At 39.3% G+C, this 13,662-nt stretch overlaps 1 protein-coding gene across 7 annotated transcripts in view; it reads left to right on the plus strand.

Moving 5' to 3' along the window:
- Positions 1 to 13,662, plus strand: part of RABGAP1L (RAB GTPase activating protein 1 like) — a 238,084-nt gene that overhangs the window by 53,412 nt on the left and 171,010 nt on the right. For 6 of the 7 annotated variants that reach the window (XM_065842075.2, XM_065842079.2, XM_071809961.1 and 3 more), the window contains 2 exons: positions 7,225 to 7,318; positions 11,965 to 12,115. In XM_065842075.2, coding sequence (XP_065698147.1) covers positions 7,225 to 7,318; positions 11,965 to 12,115 — 245 coding nt within the window. The remainder of the gene's footprint in view (positions 1 to 7,224; positions 7,319 to 11,964; positions 12,116 to 13,662) is intronic. The other variant, XM_065842082.2, reaches the window with a different exon arrangement.

The raw sequence follows: 13,662 nt of genomic DNA on the forward strand, positions 1-13,662 counted from the left end.
AACAGAAGGTTCTTGTGAGCAGAATTCAGTGCATGTATTCTTTGTTCATACTCATAAACCCATGCTTTTCCACTCCTGATTATTGCTCTTCCCCCTAAATTAGAAAATATACTGAGGATTGTAATTTCATAAACATATCATTTGGAAGGCATTTTGAAATCTTTTTCTCTTCATGAAAACATTTTGTAACATACCGAAAAGTTGCACCTTTCTGAAAATCTACCTAATTTAATACTAGAATGAATTTCGTAACAGCCTTTGTTTGCCTCCTCTCTTTCCTGGCAGAGCTGTAGTTCATGCTCTATAATTTCCTGTTGCCTTATAAATGGAAACTTGGTTTTTTATGTGGCCTTTCTCCTGCTCCTCTTTTATCTGCTAAGTATGGAATGATTCCCTGTCAGGAGCATTGATACCTTATTGCCTTGAGAATACGCCGCTAACTTCAGCTCCCCCTTCATTTTTGTTCTTCTCCTACAGAAAAATCAACCTTCACATTTTTAAGTATTCCGATTCTATTCCCCCCTATCTTTATGACCTAATTTCCTTCTCTTTCAGGATGCTCCAACTATATTATTTTTCAGTTCCACCTACTCTTTATTTCACTTGTAACAGCTTCTCAATTAAAGCCCATCAAAATCCTTTTTTCTTCTTCACATCAGTGCTCAAATCCCACCTGTTCATTTCTATCTGCTATAATCATGGATTTCTACTCATTTTAGGGTGTACGTCACTTATTTACTTTTATGCTTGAAGTCTCTGAACGAACAGTATCGTATTCTGCCTTATTTGCCTTTTATGTTAACTGAGAACTGAGTTTCACTTCCAAGGTATTGCCATATTTCAGGTGATCTAGTAGATTTCTTTAAGGAGAGCTGCATCTATTGGAAAAGTAGCTCTGGCTGTATAATTGGTGTTCAATGAGAATGATGGGAGTGTGGTTTAAACTCACGTTTTTAAAGTAAGATGCAAAAGAAAGGCTCTTTCAAAAAAACCCCAACACAAGCAAACAAAAAGCCCTATACCCCCTAACTACAAAAAACCCCTTTCACTGTACGAACAAGAAGATTAAAACATTTAAGCATATTTAATACCTAAATTTTTGTTGACATGAGTAGGAGTTCTTAAGTAGAACCTATTTTATCAAGAGAAATGGAAACCATCAATAAACATAGTTGTTTATTTTTGTTCGAATGAGTCTGTTAAGTACCTGATTGGAGAGAGGAACTTCTGTGGTATCGGACTTCCGAGTTGGTTTCTCACAGTATTTTGTTACCGTCTTGTTGCCACAATTTGTCAGTGCTGCTGTAAATACTGGAGTTATTCTCTAAGGGTTCTCTGTGGTCTCTATTTGTGAGATAAAAAACGTTGTGCTGTCAAAATAAATGAGGGGGGAGAAGAGGCCAGGATTTTGCCTCAGTGTATGTATGTTTTGGTTTGTTTTTTTCTGTGGGGTATTTGCTTGTAATAGTTACTTTGTGCGTAATTCTTTTGTTTTGAACATTTGATGCCAGCTGGAGGAAAACATCAGATATAAGCGGAGAATGTGTCCTTTGAGGAAAGAAGCAGAGGTTTTTAGAGAAGAAAGAATAAAGATTTTTTTGGAAGTGAGATGTGCTGAAATTGTTTTCCATGTCAACTCTGCTTAGGAGCAAAAGGTAATTGGCATCAATTGCAGGTCGAAATAATTGGATTCAAACTGAGAGATAAGGTCCAAGAGTAGGAGTAACAAAGTCCTTGGGATGAACTGCTGAGGGAGGTGACTGGAGGTTTGTAGGGTTGGGTTAGACAAATATCTGCAGGGGACTTTATGGTCAAGATCTATGTTCTCTTCAGTCAAGTTCAGAGGGTAAGAACTTGGATAACCAAGGGGAGATGTCTCGTCAGGCTTGTCTTAATCACTCTGCTGCTGTCTTGGGAGGCAGTCGCAGCCTCCTGTGATTTTGCAGCGCTCAGATGTGAACAGTGGTTTCGCTGCACAGGGCGCTCTTCGTGGCACTTCAGCAGGTACAAATACTTCACAGGAAAAAACAAGCAAAATCCCCAACCCAAACTAACCTTATTACAATTTCATATCCAAGGTAATGATTGTCATTCTGAAAGTTTTCCACTAAAAAGACTGAAAGATCAGACTAAATCCAAAGAGGTGCCTCTGCTGCATGGAAGATGGGCCACTTTGGGAAGTGTTTTTCAGATTACTGGTCACCAAGAATAATGAGCCACAGTTGATTTTGCTCAAGGTGCTGCTAAAGCACTGAGGAGAGGGGTCTTTCATACCAGTCATACTTCTGCAGGTTGGAGTCTGCTTTTTATAAGAGGAGGTGAAAATTATTAATGTAATTGATCCTAGTCAACAGAATATTGTTCCATAATAAATGTTACTGCTGGGCCACTTCAAATACAACTCTTTGTGCCCTATTCTGAATAGTCTGCTCATATAATGTATTATTTATGTAATGAGTATTTCTAAACGGAGTAGGCACAAAATTATATAAATCAAATGGGTTTTTTTTGTTTGTTCTTGAATGTTCCTACAGGTTTTTGAAAGAAACCACTTTTTACACATGTTTATGTTTGTCTATAGGTATACTAACAAAGCAGACTATATGCAAAATCTGTCATGCAGAGATCCTCCCCCAACCCAAGTGATATCTGTACAGGCTTCCATGTTTATCTCATAGCAATAGCAAATGTCCAAAAGAAGAAAAGCAAATGTCCTGAGGCCTGAAGGAAGTTCCAGATCAGTCTGACCTCAGTCTGTGGGACCAGTTATGGAGCAAATACTCCCCAAAGTAGTTTCTAAACACATGAAGGGCAAATAAGGTAATTGGGAACAGCCAACGTAGATTTATGAGGGGCAAATCATTGTAACCAACCTCATTACTTTCTGTGACGAGATCACCAGTGCTGTGGACAAGGGACAGGCGGTGGATGCTGTGTACCTTGATTTCATCAGGGACTCCAGCACCACGTCCTGTAGTGACTTTATCGTTCAATCAATGAGATAGGGACTGGATAAGTGACAAATAATGTGGTTGGAAGGCTGACTGGACTGCTGCGATGAAAGAATCAATCAGCGGTGCACAGTCCAGCTAGCAGCCAGCAAGTAGGGGGATCTTTCAGGGATCAGTGTCGGGGTCAGTGCTGTTTAATGTCTTAATTAATCAGCCGTGTGATGGGTCTGAGTGCACCCTCAGCAGGATTGTGGGGGAGTATTCGGTAATGCTGAAGGACCTGGGCAGGCTGCAGAAATCACTGGCAGGAACCTTGTGGAGTTCAAAGGCAAGTTCAACGTCCCATATCTGCGTTACAATAACCCCATGTGACAAGACAGGCTGGACACTAACCAGACAAAAAGCGACTTTTGCAGAAAAGCACCTTGTTGGAGGTGCACAATAACAGGCTAGAGGCCACAGACACAAGTTGGAACCTGCGAAATGATGGTTAGATAAGGATATTTTTGGTGGGTTAGTTGGTTTGTTTGCTTTTAAACCGTGAGCGTGGTCAAGTAGTGGAACGGCTTGTCCAGAGAGATTCTACAATCTCCTTTCTTGAAGGTGTTCAAGACTACCCTCCCACTCAGGTCCCCAAGTGAGCTGATCTCACTGGAGCTGCTTGGAACAGAAGGTTGGGCTGGATGATCTCCAGAGGTCTCTTCCAGCCCAAAGTATTCTGTGATTCCATGTGGATGCCAAGCAGAGCAATTCTTGCTGTTCAAGTGCGATCCTTCAGGCTTTAAACAGAGCCTCTGAATTCAGGGAATTGGTTCATAAGGCACCCACAAAGTGAGGTTTTTGTGAATCATATTGTCAATCACCAAACAAATAAACAGAAATCTGAGAAACTTAGTGTTATCTGTAAGTATTCTTAAAGGCCTAAATGCACATATTTACAGCCCAACCCCTCAGGTTTACTCCCTCGAGACATCTCCTGTCCTCCTCCCATTCTGATGAGGAAGGAGTTTTGTTGTCCATTTGACAGGTTCTGAGAGGCCAGGGCGAGTAAAAGAGGAAGGGAGAAGTACACAATACATTTAGGGATCTCTGGCATTCCCTGCAAAATAAGGGGAATAAAATTATCCTCTGGCTAATGCTGCTGGTTTATAGATGCTATAGAATGTATATGTATAAAAGTGCACCTCAGAGGAGAACATCTACAGTTAGACATCCCTTCCCTTTTTTTTTGGTCCCCCCTTAATCTATACCTAAGTGCTTAGTGTTAGAACATGCAAATAGTCTTTAGAGTGGAAACAGAGATTTTTTTAAGCTGTTTATTCTCTCTCCTTTATTCTATTTTAAAGTTTGACGTTAGCGTCTTTTGAAAGGGAACATATGGCACTTCTAATTAAGGCCTGTGATTTTCTGACATATAACTGAATAATACGTTCAAAATACTGTTAAGCCTTCCAGACGAAAGAATTTTTAGGGCTGAAGCACTGTAGCTTTGTGATATGTCTTGCTGGAATATGTACGCTATGTAACACTGATCTCCTTAAGAACTTCGAAGAATTCTGCACAGAATACCAGTGCAGTGAGAAAAGAAGGGGTTTGTTTCTATTTTGCCTGATGTTTGTGTTCCCTGGCAAGCTCAGGTTTGGCTCAGATAACAACTAGTGCGCTTTGTTCCTGGAAGTTTTCAGTGTAGCTTCATTTTTAAATGTTTTGTTCTGCTTGGGGATTTGTTTTATTCATCTTTATCAGATTTTATTTCAGATTGCAGGATTTGTTTGTGTCTGTTTTCACCAGTAGCTCTTGCAGAGATGCACTGGGACTCTACAGTCTCCCCAAAGTAGTTCAAAACTCTCTTTTCAGAATTTTATGTAAAGCGAATTGCCTTGCTTTACCGTGGATGGGTGAAACCTATCTGAAGTTCTGGTTGGTGACAAATTTCTGGTGTGAGCCAGGTTTCTTGAGATTCCTGCTATGTACCAGCACTGTTAATAGGGACCAGTGTGTCTCTGGATGGCCAGCGTACTCAGTCTGGAGGTTTCACAAACTTCTGTTCCTTGTTGGCACAGGAAGTTGAAGGGCTGCATTTATAATTCATCTCTTTGATCCAGTCAGGCAAATCAGGAGAGGAGAGAATTGTAAGAACATGATGCATTTAATTTTTTAACTGAAGTTGTGTGGCTTTGATGGGTTGGTTTTTGGTTTTGGTTGGTTGGTTTGTTTTGGTTTGTCAGTTATTGCTGGGCCTGGCTGGTAAATGAGGAGATTTGCCTTTACAATCTTTTTGGTAATTTTTAAAATGAAAGGAAAATTAAGTCTTCAAATATATTTCTCCCACTGGAACTTAATGGATTCCTTTGGTTACTGCGAAACCTTTTACAGTGAGATCAAATTTTAGTTATAATGTATGCAAAAGGTTGGGAAACCTTAAAATCAAATTTCCTGTAGACTTATAAGTGGATTTTTTTTTTTTAATTATAAGGGGAAGTATTTAAATGCATGTTGGGCTTGTATTTTGAGGCCTGTAAAGCTGTACAAAGAGGTTCCAAGCTAAAGGGTTTCACTAATCTAATATTCAGTTTGAAATATGTAGGAGTTTCTGATATACTTCTCTCAGGACAGCATTTTAGCTGTTAATTGTCTGGCATACAGCGTATGCTGTCTTTGTCCTCCTGATTCATTGTGAAATTCAAGCACTGATGATATTTTTACTAATGACTTGTATTTGGCAATTGCTGAAATTGTAAATTAGAAACATGTAATAGAAGTGAAAATGACAGTGACTTAAGAGGATAATTGTACTTGTGTTGAAGCACCGAAGATCCTCCTCTACCTGAACTGTTACTGTTGTCTGCGTGAAGTTGGATATGAAGTGTTTAATGTATCTGAGGAATCAAAGATAATCAGGGCAGCAACCAGACGTGACTGACCTATGTTGAAGGGAGTATTTAAGGGATTTGGGGAGCAGCCGTAGATTTAGTGTTCCTTTTTTGCTTTATTTTAGCTTCTTGAGACAGCTCAGGTCATAGGAAAGAGCAACCTCAGTGATTGTGTTTCATAGTAAAGGTGCTGAGAATTAGAGCCCTGACAACATCTGGTGGTGTTGGAATTGTGCTTAATTTTTAGCAGGACTTTATTCAGATAAAAATGGAAAAAGTCGAAATAACTGCTAAACCATGCTCACATGAGGAGCAGCCTCAACCGCTGGACTGTCCGGCTCACTGTGGATGGCTGCAGAGACCCTTGAGCTGCTTGCAGATGGGTTCCTTGGGTTGGATGGGTGTGGAGCTCACTATCCCAGGCTCACATGAGACATTCTAGTTTTGTGCATTAGTCATATAATAACATATATCCCTCTGTGTTTTATTCTTAATACGTATGAGGTTTCTTTTCCATTTGAAGCATTCTTTTCTATTCCATGCAATATGACTTTCAATGTCACAGTGTTGTTTTTGCTGCTCTTCCATGAACTTGTTTCAGTAAAAAAAAAAAATCTTGTGGCTCTGAGTAGGCTTCTTGAGCTCAGAGTCCCACAGGGGAGCAGAATGGCACGTAACGGATGCACTGTGACAAAGCAGCATCATCTTCTGTGCTTTAAAAGCAGGTTCTTGTTATGTGAAGTCTGGAGTGGATGTGACATTTAGATAATACAGCATTGTGAAATTTCATTAAATGGATAGTTAGCTGCCTTGAATCTTTTCTCACAAAATGCTTTTCTAGATCCCGTTTGAAACCATTACCCTTTGTTACGACAGGGGAAGGGATAATGGTTTTAAATTAAAGGAGGGAAGATCCAGATTAAACATGAGGAAGGAATTGTTACCCCTCAGGGTAGTGAGAGCCTGGCCCAGGTTGGCCAGAGAGGTGGTGGATGCCCCATCCCTGGAGACATCCCAGGCCAGGCTGGACGGGACTCTGAGCAACCTGAGCTGGTGAAGATGTCCCTGCTCATGGCAGGGGTGGCACTGGGGGAGCTGGGAAGTGCCCTCCAACCCAAATTACTCTATGATCCCAGCCCTTTTTCCTGTAACAGTGCTGTGAATTATTCCCCAGTCTTGTTCTCTTAAACTTTATGGTAACTTCATTAATACACTTGTTTTGTCAAGTGTGCTAAACATTATTTACGGTTCCACTAATATTTTTTATGTCTTTTTGTGGTTTTAAGACTGATACGTGAGAAGAATTTGTCTGAGACCTATATGTATGCATCCCTAATGTCTGTTCCCTTTGTAAATCTGTGCATGCTTTTGTTTTCTTGTTTTGTGTTTTCTTTTTGCAGAGAGTGATAATGAACTCTCCAGTGGCACTGGTGATGTGTCAAAGGATTGTCCCGAGAAGATTTTGTATTCCTGGGGAGAATTACTGGGGAGATGGTAATGCTTCATTTCTTAAATTTAGGTTTTAAATACTAACTTTGTTTTGTGAGACTATATGCTCTTGAACTAGGAGGTTTTAAGTTCTTCAGCTTACACAGTTTAAAATACAAAATACATTGAAGTGTGTCTGTTAAACCTAGTTTAAAAGGGACTGGTAAATCCTCTTATTGCAGTTGTTTGACAGATCTCTCTCACAGCATCTGCCCAGGTCTTGTTTCATTGGGTGTTTGTGGATTGTCTGTGTATGCTCACGCTGCAGGTGTGAATCTGCAAACGCAGAACTTTCTGACCACCTGGGTGCTACGCTCGCATGAAACTCGCAGCCTCTCAGAGCTGGGATTGAACAGACACAGCAACTCCGGGCTGTCCTGTCTAAGCCATTGGAGCTGGCTGATGTACATTTAATTGATTGATTTGTTTAGAATCGCTCTTTTTGGTTTGAATGTGCTATATGTAAGCAGTTGAAAAGCAATTCTAGAAAGGCTGTGATCCTCACTGAAACAACTTCTGTTAGAGAGTAAAATGAGAAATATTTGTAAGCCTGAAGTATGTTCTCGGCAGTGTTATTTCTGTGGTTTAATTAAGTGCTTCAGTAGCAGCATAAACATTGTCAAGAGAGGAAAACGTCTGTGAAGTTGCTACCTCTGAGAGACCTTATGCTATTAGCAAATGCCCAAACCACTTATTTGGTTTTCCCTTTGTAAATAATAGCTCTTGCCACCCGAGACAAAAATAATCAGAGGCCCTTAATCTGGAATTGGCAAAGTTTCCAACACCAAAAAGAGAGCTGAAAAACGTTTTAAGAATTTATTTGGGCTATTCCCCCTATTACTTGGCTGCTTTGTAGCTTTAGAAAAACACAGCCTGTTGCTGCTGACCTCATCTTAATTGGAGATCTCATGCAAAGGTTACCTAAATGAGACATCACGAGATCTTATTGAGCTTAACCATTCCCTCTGGAACTCTCCTCTCCTGCTTGTTTTTAAATATTTTGTCATCCAAGTTTCTGTCTTTCGGGAAAGATCTTTCTGGGGAAGCACAAATATTTAGCGGAATGATTGTACAAATATTCTGGCTGTGAACCTTTTGAATGATGAAGAAAATACCAAGGAAAAGTCGGCTGAGCCCTAGACAAGTATGTTTTGCTCACCTGGAAAATGTGTAGACAGACCCGCTCTGGGGCTGTTTAGAACTTGCCAAAGCCTGTTCTAAAGGGCATCCCAAGAGAGACTTTATAAATTGTTTGTGGTTTTATGTCTGGTACCCCAAGGCCAATGAGGACACACGCCCTGAGTCCTTATAGAACTGCCAGGCAGGCTCCTTTCAGTCTGCCCTGCATTTGCATTGAAAGATGCTACATTTGGGTTTGTTTGGTGGTTTTTGTTTGTTTGTTTTTTGGTTTTTTTTTAATCTGTGAGTTGATTCTTTTAGTTTTAACTTTGGCCCTTGAGAAATCCCTGGGCTGCTGCCGATAAACGTGCTGAGGTACAGAACTACGCGCGGCTCATTCTCTCTCAAGTTTCATGTAACCAACTATTTCTTCAAGTTACTCAAGTATCGTTACTATTCAGTGAGACAAAACATTTAAGACTTTTGGAGTAAACGATTATGTTAGGACTTCAAAACTCACACACTTATCTCAGAGAATCATTTAGTAGTTAAAATACCTTAGTTAAAAATGAGATGAGAAATGGGAGATCCCAGCCAGCGTGAAGACTGGCAGCAGCAAACACCTTTAGGAGCATCTCAAGCAATGTTACCTTTTGAGATAAATTAAAGTGTATAAAATACTTGAATTCTTGAATAGCGATTTTACATTTTAAGAAAAAAACTTAGAAAGAGTAACAGATGAAAAATGTTAACAAATTGAAAACTAAAAATAGATTGAATTAAAATCTTCTAGTGTGTTGAAAACTGCAGCATATGCTAGTCGAATATCTGTGCGCTTGTGAAAAAAGTAAATAAATAAGAATTAACATTTCCACTTGGAGAAGTGGTGTGCGCATTTCTCTTGGATGAAACATTTCTTGCACTTTAATTGCTTCTTGTCATATCATTAAAATGTCATTGTAACCTAACAAACTGACTCAGCAGAAACATTGCTCCAAGAGTCTCCTTCAAACATACAAACAGGAATAACATAATTTACCAAAAAGATAAAATAAATAGTTGGAAAGTAATGGAATAGCTTTTAATTTATTTTACTATTTACTGCATCCTCAGCATTAAAGTTGTTCTTGCAAGCTGAGCTAGTTTAGCTGAGTACTTAACTATTTCTGATGTGTTGGTTGCTTTTTTAAGTAGTAATTATCAATAGCAGTCTTTGATCAGAAATATTTGTTTGTCAAGCTGGAGCATAGTCTGTGCATTGCAGTTCTGTATCCTTGCTCTTTGATGTTTTAAAATTAAGTCTTTGAATTTTGTGCAGGAGAATTACAGCATTTTGTAATGAATTAAAGGTGTCAGCATCCATGAATGACCCATTTCTTTCCCCTGTGCTAAAGGATAAGACTAGAATAAGACAAGCTTTTATTTTATGCTTGTTTCTGTTATAGTCTGGCCAAGCAGAATGTGTCTAGGACTGTAAGGTGCCTGGGCCTCTACACAAAGGAGGCAAAAAGGCGTATTTGTTCATTATGGTAGAGTACAGAGCAAGGATGATGAATGATCAAGCTGTTCACCAAACAGACATTGGAAAACTAAGAAGTTGTCTGTTAAAGTTAGTCTATGCAGTAAAGCATAACTCTAATGTTGCTGAAGTATTACATTTACTGTAAAACTCTCTCTATAGATGACAAATCCAGTAAAATCTGGTGTACCGTAGCATGCTTATTTCTGAGCTGTGAATGTTTAGTAGTAAGGATGGTATTATAGCGTGGAATGTGCCTCTCTCTGACTTCTTGCCATAAACTATTGTTGTCTTGGTGTCGCTGAAAACCTCCCCGTTATGTTTATATGGGAATGCACCTTTTTAGATGTTCATTTTATTTTATCTGCTTGCCAAATCGCAGAGAAGGCCTCTGTGTTTCATAGTTAATACATATGGCCAAATCCATCTAATAACCAAACTAATCTGAAGTGTGCTATGAATGCTTCATTTTCACACAATTGAGCTTTAAGTTTCAGGTGTATTTTAGTTATTTATTCCTGAATGCACACATCATAATTCTTTAACCGCTTAGAGTATCCAGGCCTTTTGATATTTCTGTGGGTAATGTTTTTACTGTCCAGCTTTTCCCCATCACAAGACCATTAGTCTAATGTGACCTGTACTGAAAAAGAGGAAAGGGACTAGTTGGGTTTTAATTTGGCTAACTGAATGGAATGAGTTGTTTAAAAAATAAGGGCTTTACATTATCATACTCTCTTGGTTTTTAATTCTCAGGTCACTAGGAAAAATGGGGAAATCATCCTCTGAGTACAGGAAAAATAAATTTATTTAGAGCACCTTTTAAATTGAACCAGTAGTGGTAAACTTTTCACATGTTAATGACCTGTTTCAAAGAATGAGTACTCTAAACATTGACTGAAAATTGAGGATCAAATTGCAGGTTATTTAATTTAATCGCAGCCTACCAGCATTTGGCTAAACTGCCACTCTCGCTATTTTCTTACGAGTTGAAAAACATAACAATGGTCAAAACAGTAACAGAGCAAAGCGCTTCCTCCATTAGACAGAATAAAGAGTCAATTCCTGCACTCCTCTGCTGCCTTGCTATGAGAATTGCCATCGTAAGTCAAAGCAAGGTTTAATCCAGATCGGTAAACACTATTAAATCAAAAAGGATTTTTAAACATCCGTGACTGAAACCTTGTGCACGTGCAGTGATTTTATCCTAAATGTATGGGCTCAGTGACCGGCTTATTTATGAAAAACACATCTTTAGTATTGAACCTGCCTGAACAGCCTGTCCGGAGTTCTGTAGACCCAGTTTTGTAGGGTTAATTATGCAATGCTGGAAAACTAAAAAAGTCATCCTGCAATTGCCTTCCTATATTTCTTGCTGTGTGTATAAACAGGCAGTGAAACACTAGCTCCAATTAATAGGCAGTTTTATTTGGAATGGTGGGTTTTACCGAGGCACGTGCGACTGTTGCTGCTTTGTAGAACTTGCAGCTGCTCTTGGCATGAAGTGTATAATAAAACTGGAGCTTCAGTATCCATGGTAGTACTCTTAAAACTGGCTTTTATTTGTTTTTCAAACTTTATTTCTCCATACAGTTTAGGTTATTTTTAATGTCCTTTTCTCAACCTAAGCTAAACGTTGAACAAATATTTAAATTGATTTGTCTGCACAGATGGCATAGTTTTCTCCTTCAGTTAAAACTGTTCTTCATTAGCTAGATTGGTTCAATTTCTGCAATTGTTTATTGTTCTGTTTTTCAATAATGTCTTCAAACCTAGAGAATTTGGATATCACTACATTTTGCCACTGGTTCTTATTGGAAATCTCTGCAGAATTTTTTCTTTCCATCCGACAAATCCTAATGAGAGTAACCAGTGGAAGCAAAGTTCATGTTGCCAGTCGCTGACTCTACTGCTCAGAGTAACACTGGAAAGCTGAAAAAACTCTTCATATTTTTTAATCGTGATTTCTAATCTCCTCGTTGAAGTCTAATAAACAAATGAATGTGTTTCTCAGGCACAACAATCTTGTCGTGAGACCGAACGGCTTATCTGCCCTGGTGAAGAGCGGCGTTCCAGAGGCGCTGCGGGCAGAGGTTTGGCAGCTGCTGGCAGGATGCCACGACAACCAGGCCATGCTGGAGAGATACCGAGTCCTCATCACAATGGTAAGGGACTTTTTTATTCTTTGTCGCCTTGGTAAAAATGAATTCTACTGAGCAGGAGTTTTATCCAGTGGCGAAGTAGCAAAAAATCGAAATGGTTTGACTCGCTTTAAGCAACTGAAGTTGTGGTTGGGTGACGTTGCCTCCTGCCACGGCTACCTGCTGAATGGCATTAACAATAGAAATTACTGACCTATATCTGTAGTAACACTTGACATTTAGCTTTCTGTTCACTTGCTGTGATGATAATAAGCACATCAGCTTGTTGTTCAGCTGTTGTTTTTTTTTGTTGTTTTGTTTTTGTTTTTTTTTTTTAATAAACTCAAATGCATAGCTTTGTTTTTCCCAACAGTTTCTGTTTCCTGTATGCCTCAGTGTTCTGTTTTTTCCCTAAAAAACAACCAAGCATACAACCAACCAGCCACACCAAGTTGCATATTTCTCGGTTTGTTGTTTATTTTAAAAAGAAGGTTAAAACCATTTTTACCATTTTACCAGTGTCCTTGCTGTTTGGGCGATTGGAGAGGAGAATCCTGTTGGGAATCTCTTCCCGTTCTGCATCCCAGTGTCACCAGTGCAGTCAGGAAACGTTGTAAGGAGTTGGCTACGTCGATGTTCCGGGCTGCTTGTAGTTGTGACTGAAAGCTTCAGAAGGAGTGTGTTGTGGTAACACACACAGGACATGAACTCGCCGTTTGGGGTTCTACAGTTCTTGCCACTGCTGGGCAGTTTTGTGCTCGGAGAAAAACAGGAGTTGTAAAAATGGTCAGAAAGGCAGAAGTGGATGGAGATCATTTGATAACGTTACTCATCCAAAGTGTGGGATTTGTTATCTAGGGAATGAATCGTGTGTCCATACAAAAGTTTTGGGGTAAATGTTGTTGGTAAAATTTTATATTCATCCTCTTAATTCGACCTCTTGTTTGTAAAGCTTAAAGGTGTCCCCAGAGAGAGATCTCATGGCTTCTTTTTCCTTTACCAGTAAAGAAGGATGTTTTGATAGTGTAAATTTTTCTTTTTGACGTTGTAGCTGGGTTATATTTTCCTTAGAAACCATTCACAGGACATCTGTCAGCTGTATGTTGCATCAAAACCACCCCCAATATTTTGCTCTTGCTGGCCGAAAGTGGGGAAGATGTTTGTTTCACAGCGGAGGAGGAGGTGGAAAACTTCTAAAATGCAAGTCGTATCTTGATGCTATGGCCTCATGCCTTAAAAATACCGTGCTACACTTGGCCTTTTCATGATAGAAATATTTCAGTGACGTATATTTTAGAACACCGTACTGCATACAGTATTCAATATGAAGTACTATACTGTTACAGTTTAGAAAGTTAAATCCTATTCTGAACTGAAGCATTTATGCAAACTCAGGGTTTTTTTTCTAAAGTAAAACACTTTTATTCTGAAATCACAAAATTTCTTGTGTAGTCTGACCGTGTGTAACTGCTGGTGATCACATCATTTGGCGCACATTGCATGAAAGGATTCATGAAGAGAAATGATTGGGAGAATGTCTATGCCAAACCAAAGCAAAGCCTCATTTTTGG

This window comes from Patagioenas fasciata, chromosome 6 (genome assembly GCF_037038585.1).
Source record: "Patagioenas fasciata isolate bPatFas1 chromosome 6, bPatFas1.hap1, whole genome shotgun sequence".
In the NCBI taxonomy this organism is placed as follows: domain Eukaryota; kingdom Metazoa; phylum Chordata; class Aves; order Columbiformes; family Columbidae; genus Patagioenas; species Patagioenas fasciata.